This window comes from Myzus persicae, unplaced genomic scaffold (assembly GCF_001856785.1).
Source record: "Myzus persicae strain clone G006 unplaced genomic scaffold, MPER_G0061.0, whole genome shotgun sequence".
Classification (NCBI taxonomy): Eukaryota; Metazoa; Arthropoda; class Insecta; order Hemiptera; family Aphididae; genus Myzus; species Myzus persicae.
The window spans coordinates 420,043-434,228 of NW_019102098.1; the positions used below are offsets into that span (position 1 = coordinate 420,043).

General features: G+C 29.4%; 1 protein-coding gene across 2 annotated transcripts; it reads left to right on the top strand.

Moving 5' to 3' along the window:
* The first annotated feature begins 1,421 nt into the window (after window positions 1-1,421).
* On the top strand, window positions 1,422-7,917 carry LOC111031218 (parafibromin). Of its 2 annotated transcripts, XM_022311073.1 has the most exons (12): window positions 1,422-1,697; window positions 1,859-1,964; window positions 2,041-2,160; window positions 2,233-2,381; window positions 2,700-2,913; window positions 3,332-3,509; window positions 3,593-3,729; window positions 3,844-3,864; window positions 4,673-4,797; window positions 5,164-5,393; window positions 5,871-6,012; window positions 7,751-7,917. In XM_022311073.1, the coding sequence occupies exons 1-12, from the start codon at window positions 1,567-1,569 to the stop codon at window positions 7,785-7,787; spliced, it is 1,590 nt and encodes a 529-aa protein (XP_022166765.1). In that variant the 5' UTR covers window positions 1,422-1,566; the 3' UTR covers window positions 7,788-7,917. The 2 variants fall into 2 exon arrangements, with proteins under 2 accessions (XP_022166765.1, XP_022166766.1); XM_022311074.1 differs by lacking the exon at window positions 3,844-3,864 and having other exon boundaries at window positions 1,424-1,697.
* Window positions 7,918-14,186: the final 6,269 nt, after the last annotated feature.

A 14,186-nucleotide genomic window follows, 5' to 3' on the forward strand; every position in this document is an offset into this window, starting at 1 on the left:
TACAATAATACTTAAGATAGATATTGTATTAGGTACAGCTGATGATCTTCATTACTTAGATTTAAATCGTAAGGCTTTGCCACCAGCAATCCAGCTATCAATTACAAGCCCGGATTAAGAATTAAGGCCCCTGTATTTATTAATCCTCTGTACTTATTTACTTAAATTTGTTGTTTTTCTTTTCTTTTTCTTTTTGAGGCAACCACTTTCAAAATGTCTTTTCATTTTTAAAATATGAAGAAATAATGAAAGATCCAAAAATGTACTCATTAAAGATTAAAGATTATTCATATTTCATTTAACACACAGATATATAGAATAAAATTTATTCTATATAACTGTGATTTAACAAGAGTCAAAATGAATAACGATAAGTCGATAACAGAAGACGACAAATTTGGGTTGTTGTGTACTGATGGAGATGGACAATAATAGCTTTAGCATGTTTAATTGATGGGCGACGGCCGTCGATAAGCAATAATTATTACTGAAAATGTGTGTAGCAATATGCGGGTAGGTAATCTACATATTATACATTTTAGTAGTAAAAAGTAAAAACTGTAAAAATGCAAATCAATATATCATTATTAAGAATTATTATAAGATGTATATTTGACATATGTAATTGAAAATAATGTCGTCAGTAGATTTATCATCGATTTTTTTTTAGGCGATTTATGCAATTTATAGCCTATAACGAAAAAATTAACTGACAAATCTGAGGTAGTGAGGTCCCTAAATGAGTTCCAACTACCGAGGCCTGGTGGCCATGCCCCCCCCCCCTTACTCCAGACTTGATAGCTGATCAAATTATTCCAAAAGATATAATATTATAATGCCTATAATAATGGTCGAGATAGAGATGAGATCGTATTCCGGAAAGTAGAATATTACTAAACTAGTTTATCAGACTTAGCAACATTATAATAATAAGAATTAACTAACTTTTTTTTTTGTTTCTTCATTAAGATTTGTAAAAGGTCTACACCATTTACGTTTTAAGCGTCTAGAAGGGCTACCAGGGATTGTGAGGGAGGAAAGATTTTTAATTAAAGGATTTGAGTGGGAGAATAGACGGTAGTGGAATTTTTTATAAAAGTGTTTGGGCTTCTTCATCTATTGTTTTTAATTTCAGGTCTGTGTGGAATGATATGTAAAGTGTAGCCGCTGGCCGCTGGGTTGGTTCTTTTATCACGCGATTCATGTCATACTTATCTAACTCATATTCTTATTGTAAAAAATTAATTTACAGATTGTATATTATATTCTATTATTCTAATGAAAAAAAAAGAGGTCTGTGTGGATTAAATTAAAATTTATATTTCATTGAAAACATTCAAGCTTGTTGCCACACTGCACGTTTATGATGATAAGTGAATAAGTGATAGCAAATTGGTATTTTTTGTTTAGGTACTGATAATCATTTTGATAAAATGAGATCGCTTAGTAAAATAGAATCAATGTACGTAGTACGCTAGTACGTACACAAAATATTTTTGTACATTTTTTATTATTTAACATTTTAAGTATTGTTTCTATTTATTTTTGTGGTTAATTTGCTTCAAAATGGCAGACCCATTAACTTTCTTAAGGACATACAATATTAACAAAAAAGAAATCATAATTAAGGACAATCACATATTATTTGGTGACTTATCTTGGTCAAAAACTGTTAATACAAACTTCTTGATGTATGGGTAAGTAAACAGGTATACAATTTGTATAATTTTACTTGTATGAAGAACAGTTCACGACTTAATGCAAGTTTTGTATAACATTCAGTTCACTCAATTTTCATCCTAGTATTTATATATTTATCTTATGAATATAATTATTTATTACTTACATGATGTTCTAGTTCTGGTAAAGATGGTGCACCAAAAGAGTATTATACATTGGAATGTCTATTATTTTTATTAAAGAATGTTACACTCACGCATCCTGTATATGTGCGACAAGCAGCTGTAAGTAATTTAATATCGTTTGGGTAACCACTATCTGATTTGAATTTTATAAAATTTTTCTTGATTATAATTTCAGGCTGAAAATATACCAGTTGTAAGAAGACCAGATCGAAGGGAACTCCTAGCTTACCTAAATGGGGAACTATCTACATCTGCTAGTATCGATCGCAGTGCTCCTCTTGAAATTCCAACTCAGGTTAAATTTTTACCTTTTTTTACATTTTCTTGTTTGTTACAATTGGGTTTGTATATTTTATATTTTGAACAGGTTAAACGAAGTGCTGTGGAAGATGTACAAGAATCAGTTGCTAAAAAACCTCGTATGGAAGATACTTTACAAGTTCAAAGGGTTAAACAACAGTTGGCTGCACGTTTAGATGCACCTAAAGAGTCTGCTGTCAATGTTGACAATATCAAGTAAATATTATACAACATAAATGTAATATTTAAAAAAAATGTTAAGTATAGAATCTACAAGTCTGAATATATTCATCTTTCATCAGTTTAATACAATAATGAAAACCAATATTTTATGTTTGGAAATATAAAATTGATTTTGTAAAATTATACTGTACAGTTTTTATTCAAGTTTTGAATCGACCAAATAAAAAAATTTTACTTAATATATTATGTTGATACATGTGGTATAGTGCTTTAGTGAAATTGAAGGCAATAACCTCGAACAAGCAAAAAAAAAATGTTTATAATATTGCAAATTTTAAATATTTTTAATAGATCTCTTTCGGAAGCTATGTCTGTTGAAAAAATTGCTGCAATCAAAGCCAAACGTTTGGCAAAAAAGCGTACTACCATTAAAGGACATGATGATATAGGTCTTGGTCCAGATCTTAGAGTTATGTTGGATTTTGATGTAGATATAACAAAGGACATCATTAAACGTGAAAGACAATGGAGAACTCGTACTACTATTTTGCAAAGCAATGGAAAAGTAATCAACAAATATTGTTAATTTTAGAATAAGTAAAATATAATTTTTTTATTTTTAATTAGTCTTAAGCCCGGTAACTATGGCCATTAGCTGTTTTTGTATATTTGAAGGTTTGTTGGTTTGTAGGAGAGGAGGAACGGTAGGTTTTAACACGTGTGTGTTTGTGTTAGGCAAAATTTTGATTGGGCTCTCATAGGTTTCTGCCATGCCCGGTTGGGGGATGGCGGCCTTTCTCTCCAGACAGATGTAACACCCGAAGAAAAGTCCCGTCTGTTACCAAAGTTTGAACCCGCGACGGTGAGCGTTGCAACCAATGTCTTAGTCTACTCGGCCACTCCGTCCCCCAGAAAAATAAATGTTTTATTTTATTATTTTAAAGAAGATTGTAGACAAATGTATTTATTAATTTTTGTTTAAGGTTTTTGGAAAAAATATTTTTGCAATACTTCAATCAATTAAAAACCGTGAAGAAGGGAGGTCACGTCCATCACATAGTATGGCAGCTACACCACGTGTAGCGCCTCCTAAACCAACTATACCACAGCCAACTGTTTATAATCGTTACGATCAAGAAAGATTTATTAAATCAAGAGAAGGTTAGTCAATTGCTTGAATATTTGTATAATTTATTTAGTTCCTTATTTAAAATTGTATTTAACTTAAACATTTTGATGTTTAGATACCGAAGGCTTTAAGATTGATACTATGGGTACATACCATGGTATGACATTGAAATCTGTGACCGAAGGAACAGTTCCAAAAAAACCTGTAGCTACTGTTACCCCTGTACAACAATCTTCTCGGTCTGGTCCACATGTAAGTCAATTACTTGTAATAATAATTAACAATTGGGTACCAATGGTAGTTTAACTTTATTTTTAAATTATTTATAATGAAGTTACATTAATATTTTAAAATTGTTTTTATAAGTTTACGGAAAACGAAATTTTGGTGAGTTAAAAAAAAATCCAATCAATATAATATATTATTAGTATTTAGAACAATTGATAGGTTTTGTGTTTTAAAGTATCATATTTATTATATTTATTGTGTTTCGGAATAAATGTACTACCATAAAAAATACAAAGTGGGGTATATATGAAAAATCATTGTAATCGATAAATTATTTTTAAAAGTGCTTGATTTGCTAGTTGAAGTAGCAACACTAGAAACTATTGAGAAAATTCAAAATTCTTCAACATAACAATTTGATTAAATTTCCAACTGAAAGTTATGGCGACTATTTATGCACTTTGTTATAATTCATTATCTAAAATTGTTTGTGTTTTTTATATCGTTTAGTTATCATTTTGAGAAAACAGATAAAAGTGCTTTTCAAGGCATTGTTTATAATTGTTACTTTATGGCTGCTAATTGAATAATTAAAATAATAATTGTTACCCACCTTCTCCAACAGTTTTTTCTTGTTTTATAATTTTATTTTATTATGAGATTGGGGTTAAGACTATGCCTTAAAGCCTTTAAAACATATAACTACTCAACTATGTGTTAATCACATAAATATAACTCATTTTATGTTTTTTTAATAAACAATCATCAATTACCTTATTCCCAGTATTGTAAATGTAAGAAAATGTCTAAAAAAAAATGTATGCATTTTTCAATATTAATTTTTTGGGGTATTATCTATGTACATCAGAATATCATTAAATATCTTGTTAAATATAAATTATCTTTTGAATAATATCTGCATGTCTAAACTATTCAATTAAATAATTTTAATGGTTATAAAATATAGGCCAAATTGACTGCTTCTCAACAAGCCAAACAAAGAATATCAAGGACTCCAATTATTGTTATCCCTGCTGGACAGTCTTCATTGATATCTATGCATAACGCACGAGAAATTTTACAAGAACTGAAGTAAATATTTAATTTTTTTACACATGAAAATATATTTTATTTTATACCATTTTAAGGTACCTAAATGCTCTCTTTTTGTTTTTATTTGTGCATACAAATTATCCATAGTATTCTCTGACCAATTGTTCTGAAAGGTGTTTTTAATGTATTCTGAAATTTATTTAGTAGCAATTTTTTTCAGCAAAACTTAACCTTTTATTCCATTGATTCCGATATCCTCAGGGTATATTTTTTCTTGAGGTTTTTTTAAATCTTCATAATTTTTTGACATCAGTTCAATCGGTTTCCAAAAATAAAATTATAAAATACTGAGGGATTATAAATATTATGATATTTCTGATTTAACAATAAATTATTTTTCTAAAGATTTGTTTCAACTGAAGAAAAAAAACAAAATGGATCAAAACGTGATAATGAATTACTTTTACAACGTCGCAAAGATGGGGGCATGACAGTGCCTTACCGTGTGGTTGACAACCCCCAAAGACTGACACAAGGAGAATGGGACAGAGTGGTAGCTGTATTTGTCATGGGACCAGCATGGCAGTTTAAAGGATGGCCATGGGATGGCAATCCTGTAGAAATTTTTTCTAAAAGTAAATATTATTTTATATTTTTTATGTACAATGGTTTTAACTTTTATTGAACTTTACTTTTTATTCATAATTAATGGTTAGGTTATTGCATTTATCAATACAAATAATCAAAAAAATGGAATTTAGTTTGAAAAGCATTGTACATACCTAACCTAAATAGACATTTAAGTTTAATTTGGATTTAGTTCCTATAAAAAAAAATTAATTTTTATGACACATAACTATTTATTGATACTTATTTCATATATTTTTAATAGATTTTATGAAATCTAAATGATTATAAATTAAAGACAAATTGAAGTCATGTTACACAATATGTCCTATAATTCAATATTGAATCCTTAAATTAATTAGAAAGATAACTTTTATTAAAAAAACATATTATAACAAATCAAAAGACCTTAGGAATACTATAATTTAAGATTATATCCAAAACAAAATAATTTACTAAAATAAATTATATTGTATGATTTTCAGTATGCGCATTTCATTTAAAATTCGATGAAATGAAGTTGGATGCAAATGTGGCCAAATGGGCTGTTAATGTCTTGCAAATATCAAGGACCAGGCGCCATTTAGACAGAGCAACCCTTATGGTATTCTGGGAAAAATTGGACAGGTATGTTAAAATGATATGCTTAAAAATGCGGTTCAGCATGAATACTGGTGAAGTAAACCAGTGTACAAATGTAAATATAACAAATTGAAATGTAATTTAATATAATTAATTTAATCAATAGGTCATAACCACATAATTGATGCCTTAAATAATTTCATAATGTTTCATAATATTATAGTACATAATAAAAAAAAAATTGTGAGTTCTGATTATAAAATGGTCATTAACCCTTTCACCAGACATATTATTACGTTCCTGTATTTTATTACATATTTTTTTTATTGAACCTTATGCCCGGCTATTAGCTGTTTGTAGGGTAATTATCGTAGTGGTAAGGTTTTGGAACAGTAGGTTTTTAACATTTGTGTGTTTGTGTTTGGCAGAATTTCAATTGGGCACCCGTAGGTTTCTGCCATGCTTGGTCGGGGGATGTTGGCTTCTCTCTCCAGACAGATGTCTACCCAGAGAGAAGTGCCGTCCATGACCGAGGTCCAAACCGGCGAAGGTGTGCATTGCAACCGACATCTTAGTCCGCTCGGCCACTCTGTTCCCCTTTATAATATTATTTCATACAATTTTTAAAAACTGGCTCGCATTATTTTAAATTTAATCTTATTGTAGATCTCAAAAAATTTTTTATTTTACCCTAGATTAAACATAAAATGTCTAAAGAACCACATTGAAAGTCAATCTCAAAGCTTGGTTCCTAAATATTGAAATATTCATATTTATTTTCTATATTTTGTAATAATAATAATTTTTTTAGCCACAAAATATAAACTCGTTTAAGCTTATAAAACTGTTATCATATACAATCTGCAGTTTCAAACTGTATAAAATGACTGCATATTGTATAATTTTTTTATTCATAAGCTCTAGTAGGAAATTTAGCACTAAAAATTATTTAAATTAATTATTTAGTTATTTATTAATAATGTTCTTTATTTGATCAACATTTTTAATGACTATTAAACAAAATAATTGTGAGCACAGTATACAATATACAGTTAAAATTGATAAACATTAAAAGTTAGCATATTATATTAAACAAATAAATTAAGTATTCAGTGTTCTTGATAGTTTTGAAATAAATAAAAAGTATAATATATTTCAAAACAGTTCTTTAAAATTTTGTTTGAAATGATCTTACATGATAATGACCTATCAACCAAAATCATATCATATAATTATTAGTATATACAGCACTTTAGATATATTGTAGTATAAACTATTAAAATGACATATTTTTTCCATTTTTACAAAAATAATTTGAACAATAGCTATCTTAAAATTGTTCAGTCAACCAAACCAAATAATCTTAGCGCAACATGTACGTTAGAATTATGTTAGAATGTTCAATTTATATAAATTATAAAGTAGGTTAATCAATCATAAAATATTAAGTGACACTTCTTTTAAAACTATGTTTTCCATTACTGTTTCACATTATTTAATATAAAATCTTTGTAATCAATAAATATCTATAGCTTAATTTAATTAGTAAAATTAAAAATCTTCCTAAAACAAGTAACATTAAAAGTACAAAAGTTACATGTTTTTTTAGTTCTGTAAAATGTTTAAAAAAATATTTAATGCCATTTAGTTTAATGCCTAGTAATATTAATTTAAAGCTATAAATTACTTAACTATAAAATTCTATTTACAGTATTTAGCATTATTTGTTTTAAATATCAACATGTTAACTAGATTAAAGTATATGTATTTATTTTTTTTTCAGACACATATTGAAGTATAAACCAAGTTTAAGATTTTAGATAATAATAGAAATAACGACAATTGATAAATCCTTGAGCTTGTACAACATTTTTTCAATAATTATGGTATTGCTCATTATTGTAGTAATACAGTATTAAGGCTATTTGAAATATACTTTATCTTAATTTATATTTTGTATTGTGTATTTCAAATTGTTTCTTTTTATAGTTGATTTTTAAAAAAATGTAATGTTTCCCAATTGTTTAACACAAACCATCAATTAAGGTCTTGTCATAATTTAATATTATTAAACCTACTTTTTTATTTTATTTATCACTTCTCGTCTAGCATTATTTTATATTTAAAAATATGGAAATATTTAAGAACTTTTTGTACTGCAAAATTGTATATATTGGAAATCATTCATTATTATAATTATAATAACTGAGGCAGTACTTATTAATTTTTTTAATGCTAGCCAACGTTTTATTTTTTTCATCATAAAAATTGTTAATTTGTAATTTTAAGCAATTGTCAAAGTATTGAAGTAAAATAAATATATTTTGACATATTGATATTGTGATAGTACAATATATTTTATAAATTTAATAAAGATTGATATATTCAAGAAATTAATTTGTTTGTTTCTGCCATTTGAGGTATATTGGAAGGATTTTAACAGTTTTTTGGAGATTCTGACCACAAATTTGATCTCAAAATAAGGTTTAGAAAGTCTTTATATAGTGGAGTATACCTCTCATTGCCCTTAAAAGTTAAAATTCTGTAAGTAGAAAAATACATTATAAATTACATATATAATTTTGATCTTTCAGGGAATTTTTTTTCTTTCATATGTCGTGTTTGGTAAAAGTATACATAATTTAACTAAATATATTAAACCAAGTAAATACAAATACTGATTACACTAGCTAAATAAGCTCAAACAATATAAATTAAATATATTATGGAGTACCAAACTATAAGAAATATTTAAATTAAACAAACTAAAATAATAAGTAAAATAAAATAAAATAATAAGTAAAATAAAATAAAATAAAATAATGAAAAGTACATGGATGATTGCGGTAACATATAGTTATGGGTATGACTGAAAGTAATAATGCATATAATGATATAAATAGGAATTTGCCCAATTTCTAAAGGTGTATTTCTGGTTACGTAGCCAATCTTGTGCCTCACTTCTGCCTTTATGGAACTCTGCTATTCCTCCTTCATATTTTGTCCGCGGACATGACTTGACAATGTGTTTGATGGTTTGAAACTACCCACACTCACAGAGTGAGGTATCTGTCATTTTTTATTTATGTAAGAGAAACTTACATTTTTCCTATTCTGTCCTGATACGGTTGAAAACAGACCATATTGCACGGGGAAGTTCAAATCCTGGAACTTTCTGAGTCGGGTCGTTGATAATGGAGCTATTTACTACGTCTCATCTTTCCAGCTTTTTTTCCACATATCTTCTTGGTCATTTGTTGTGTTCTCAATTGCCACTATCGGGTGTCTAGATTTTAGTCTTTTCTATGGTGCTCTACTTATGTCATTAAAAATCGGAAAGTTTGTCGAGTTTTGGACTTGTTGAAATATTTTTATGGTTGCTGTGTATTTGCAGAATTCTAGTGGTAGTATATTTGGGGGACCCATTGCACTTTTGTTGTCCGGACGCAGCCTGATATAATTCTCATCGTATTATTTAATTCAACATCTACTCTCCTCGTATGGACATTCCTCTCCCATACTGAGGCACAATACGCCTCAGAGCTATACACTAGTGCTAAGGCGGATGGGCGGAGCATATTTTCCCTGCACACCCAGCTAGTTCCAGCTAACTCGCTGATAATGTTATTTCTGGTTTTCAACTTGTTTTTAATTCACACTAGGTGTTGCTTGAAGGCTAATGTTCTATCTAGGTTGATTCCTACATATCTCGGGGCGTCTTCACCTTGTATTCTGACTCCCTGTGATATTGAGTTGAGTTTTCTGTTTGCGTCTTTGTTATTTAAGTGTAAAGCGATAGAAGTCTTTTGGTATTGTTAAGAGTTGGTGCTAAGTATGAAAATAATTGTGAACAATAGACAGATCTTCGTTCAGTATCACCTCCAATTTTCCAAAGGACTCAGCTTGAGCTACTAATCTTACATCGTCTACCTACATAAATTTACGTGATGTTATGTTTACAAAATCGGATGTGTAGACGTTAAACAAGGCTGGGGAGAGGACAGACCTCGAAGGAGTCCATTTTGAAGGTACTTGTATTTACTCCTTTTCCCATTTATGTGTACCTTGAATTTCCGGTCTGACAGCATGTTATCAATTGACAGTATAGATGTTATACACTTAGAGATTTTTGCTAATTTCAAGTTAAGGCCATGTTTCTAGACAATGTCGTACGCATAGTTTAGGTCTAAGAAAACTGCCCCTGATTAAAATTTTTTCTGAAAACCGTTCCCTATGTGAGTAGCCATTGAAAACATCTGCTCTCCGCAGTTCTTCCTCTTCTGAAACCCGCCTGTTCCTTCGGTAAATTCTTTTCAATTTGTTCTAGGATTCTTGTGTGAGGAGTACACTTTCAAATAGTTTATACACCATTGATAGTTGTGATATCAGTCTGTAATTTTTTGGATCGTTTTCTGGTTTACCTGGCTTCAAAATAGCAGTTACTTTTGTTTCTCACCATAGTTTAGGTAATACATTATTATTTTTGACCTCTGTAAAAAAATTTGTTATTCACGCATTACCTTTAGGCACTAGGAATTTTAGAAACTCAGGACGGATGCCATCTACGCCAGCAGCTTTACCATTTTTTACGAGCTTCAAAGCAGCCTCTACTTCTTCCCACCCAAAGTCTTCCATCGCTTTCAGATTTTTCTATGCAGCTACTCAGAACTTCTTTAAAATCATTTTTTAAAAAGTTTTTCTAGCTTCGATGGTTTTATTTTTGAAGACTTAAAAATGATGTTTAAAATTGCGATTGATGTTACTTTATGCTCCTTCCATGACGTCTTGGCTGCTTCTAGCTTTCTGAGCAGGTTAGGTTAAGCTAGGTTAGGAACCTAACCAGCTTTCCCTACTCGAATGTGTGAAATCGATCTCCTCCAATTTATCCAACCATCTTTTTTTCCGTTCCTCATCATGTAAACGGATGAGCCTCTTTGATGTGACATCTTTCCCACCTCTTTCATACTCTTGAAGAAGCGATTCACATTTTTATGACCAGCAGGGGGCATAGTTAGATCTGTGCTCTCTGGGTATTGATTTCATGGCTGCTGTTTTTATTAGTTTAATAAACCTGACGTAATTATCCGGTATGGGTTTGATTCGATTAATGTTTTCTTCAACGTATTTAGTATACTTTGACCCGTTCGCTTTGCGGAGGTTCCCTCTAGGCATGACCGGCTTGTCTATGATTGGTATTGATATTCCAAATTCTATGATAACAGGAAGGCGTTGGCTTCTAGGAAAACGGCCTAGAATTTCTCGATTAACGCTCATTGGTAGGCTACGGTGGGCCGTCTATATCTACAGACACAAAACATATATCCCGATATGTTTTTGAACCCCACCTACCAGATATGAACGTGCCCTCTTGTTTGGTGTCATATATTAACATGATTTAAGGCTGTCCAATTTGAAAGTGCTTCGCCGTCCTCGTATTCGGTAGAACAGGGATGGCAAATCCAAGGCACGCGAAAAGATTTTGTGGGCACGCGAAAATTTTTACTTTTATATATTATATAATAGGTATATAATATATTAATATTATATGACCTATAAATTATAATAACCTAAACTAACCTAATACATTAATTATACAATCAAATTATAGTATAACAAAATATTATATTTTTAATATTTTTTTCATGGCACGCTCTAAAAAAATTTAAAAGGTCATTACTAATTTTGGGCACGCAGCGTTCAAAAGGTATGCCATCTCTGCGGTAGAGTATCCCCATTCAGTACTGCTAGAGTTGAAATCTCTTATGTAGATTAGGGGATGCTGGCAAATTGGTAGCACCGTTGTTGACCAATTTCGTGATGGTGGTATGTACACATTAAATATTAATTCATTTCTAATTGAAAATTTCAGAGAATATGCCATAGTCTTTTTGCACTACAAAAATAATATAGGCAATATTTTCAAAGTTAAAATGCTGTATATAGTAAAAAAATTCATAGTTACTAATAAGACTAAAATAGTTCTTCCGACTTATTAATAATTTATACTATAATATCAAGAAGACCATTTTCCTTTTAGTTGGTTTTAATTTGTATTACCTACATGGCCATATGGTTAAATGATTAACATTATACAAGCATAGTGAATCATACTGCATATTACATTTAGCCACAAAATAATTAGGAGATTATAGTAAAATAATTTTATATTATGCGTTCATTGATAATTTTAATTTCTGAAATATTTAATAGTTATTAGCGCACTCGATTGTACTTTGTTGAAATATTGGTATTCGGTACTGGCGTACTGCTAACTTGTGGACAATCTGTATGGTTCAATTTTGAATGCGACAGACAACTTTCTAGAATATTCACATCTGTTTACTAAGTAAAAAAAACTTAAGACAGTAACAGAAAAAAAAACTCGTCCAGGGAGGTCTACATTTTTTAGTATTATTTTTACATTAAAAATATAAAAAAACTTGATCTACTTCTATAAATTTGGGGAGGAGGTAGTTCGAACACCTAGACTCCCCAAGTTGAGTATGAGACCTCGTATTAAATTTTCAAGTTTATTGATCGAACGAAAAATTATGTATTACAACTATAATTTAAAAAACACTAACAAATTTGATATTTTCTCATGTCTATAAATAGCTCAAAAATACTTATTTTTAAATTATTGATTGAAGTATCTACAATTATTAGTTTTTGAGTTACACCAAAAAAAACTAAATCTATATTGTTGAAAACTGATTTAGTGTTAAAATTCTCGGTTTTTTTTTTATTTTTTTCGATACTTTTGTGAACTAAAATCATATTTTTCCTATCAGAAAAGACGCTGAAGTACAAAATCGAAGTATTTTTACTATGACAAAAAGTGATGATAAACACAAAAACTTTTAAAAAGGTATATAATATAATATATTTAAGGACGACTATGCGATGTACGTATTTATCCATGATGTATAGCTACAAAATTAAAATACGGATATAGGTATGTCATAATATTATAACATGACGCGTTAGACGTAGGAATAAAGATATAAAGATGTAATACAAAACATATCCGCATGACCAAAGTTTCGTAGATCTAATTACATAAATGTCATAGGCTGTTCAATAGGGATGACACAACTGCTTCGTACTATTACTGACACGACATTTTCATATTATGCGTAACTTAGGGTGAGGGCTAAGCGATCTAACTTTTATTTAAGCCCCACCTGTCATAATTCCTACACTCCCACCTACGGTAGCTACATTTATAAATTTTAATTAAAAAAATTTTTTATTTTCATCTGGGAAAATTTATTTTTCGTCTTATTGTCCAACTATATATTGTCATTATATTTGATGACCCTGTGTATGACTATCATGACGTGTAATTTGTACTATGCACTTAAGGCGTCATCACAAAAATAGTCGTCACCAGAAGAATAGACTCATGATTTTATTTTGTAACATTTATGTATAAATGGTGATTATGGCTAGGTACCTAACGATTATACCAAACTACGATCGCTGTGACTACCAACCGCTTATCTCGCTAAAAACAGAATTAGATTTTATATTATTTTATTATTTATTATATTATCATCGTCCTTCGATCTTCATAAGTACAAAGGGTGTGTGCTTGTGTCTGGTAGTTCGTATTCTGGTCAACTTCCTTATTATTATTGCTATGAATTAGTCAAATTTTGTTTTCATAAGATATAAATCAAAAAATGAAACTGAATTAAAATCAGAAATTTGGGTTGGATAATTAATGATAAGAAAATATTAACAATTATCAGAGGAATTAAAAGCGGCTAAACAGTATTTTTCAAAAATTTATTTTCCAAATTATATAAAATGCTACATTTATCACCTTCTGTTCCAATAAGTTCTGCACCTAGTGATTGAACATTTTCATTTTTCAACAATGCCAGATCGATTCTCTAAGTTGTTTATCATATTTATTTAAAGAGATTTATCAAATGTTCTAAAGAAAGAAGACATTTTAAAAAGATTTGCCAATGCCTAATACTGAGCGGAGGCTTAAACTGTATTGACTAGTGTCTAGTGTATTATTAAAATGTTAAGTATGTGGGTATCTATAAAACTTTAACTTTCAATTATATTTTAAGAAAATTAAATTAAAAACTTGAATTCATTTGTAAGTAAAATAATATATTTTAATAATTTAAGTCCTCATTCTACTTTTTTAAGATTTGTATTATACTTGACACACTATAATAATAAAATAAAATAAAAATCGT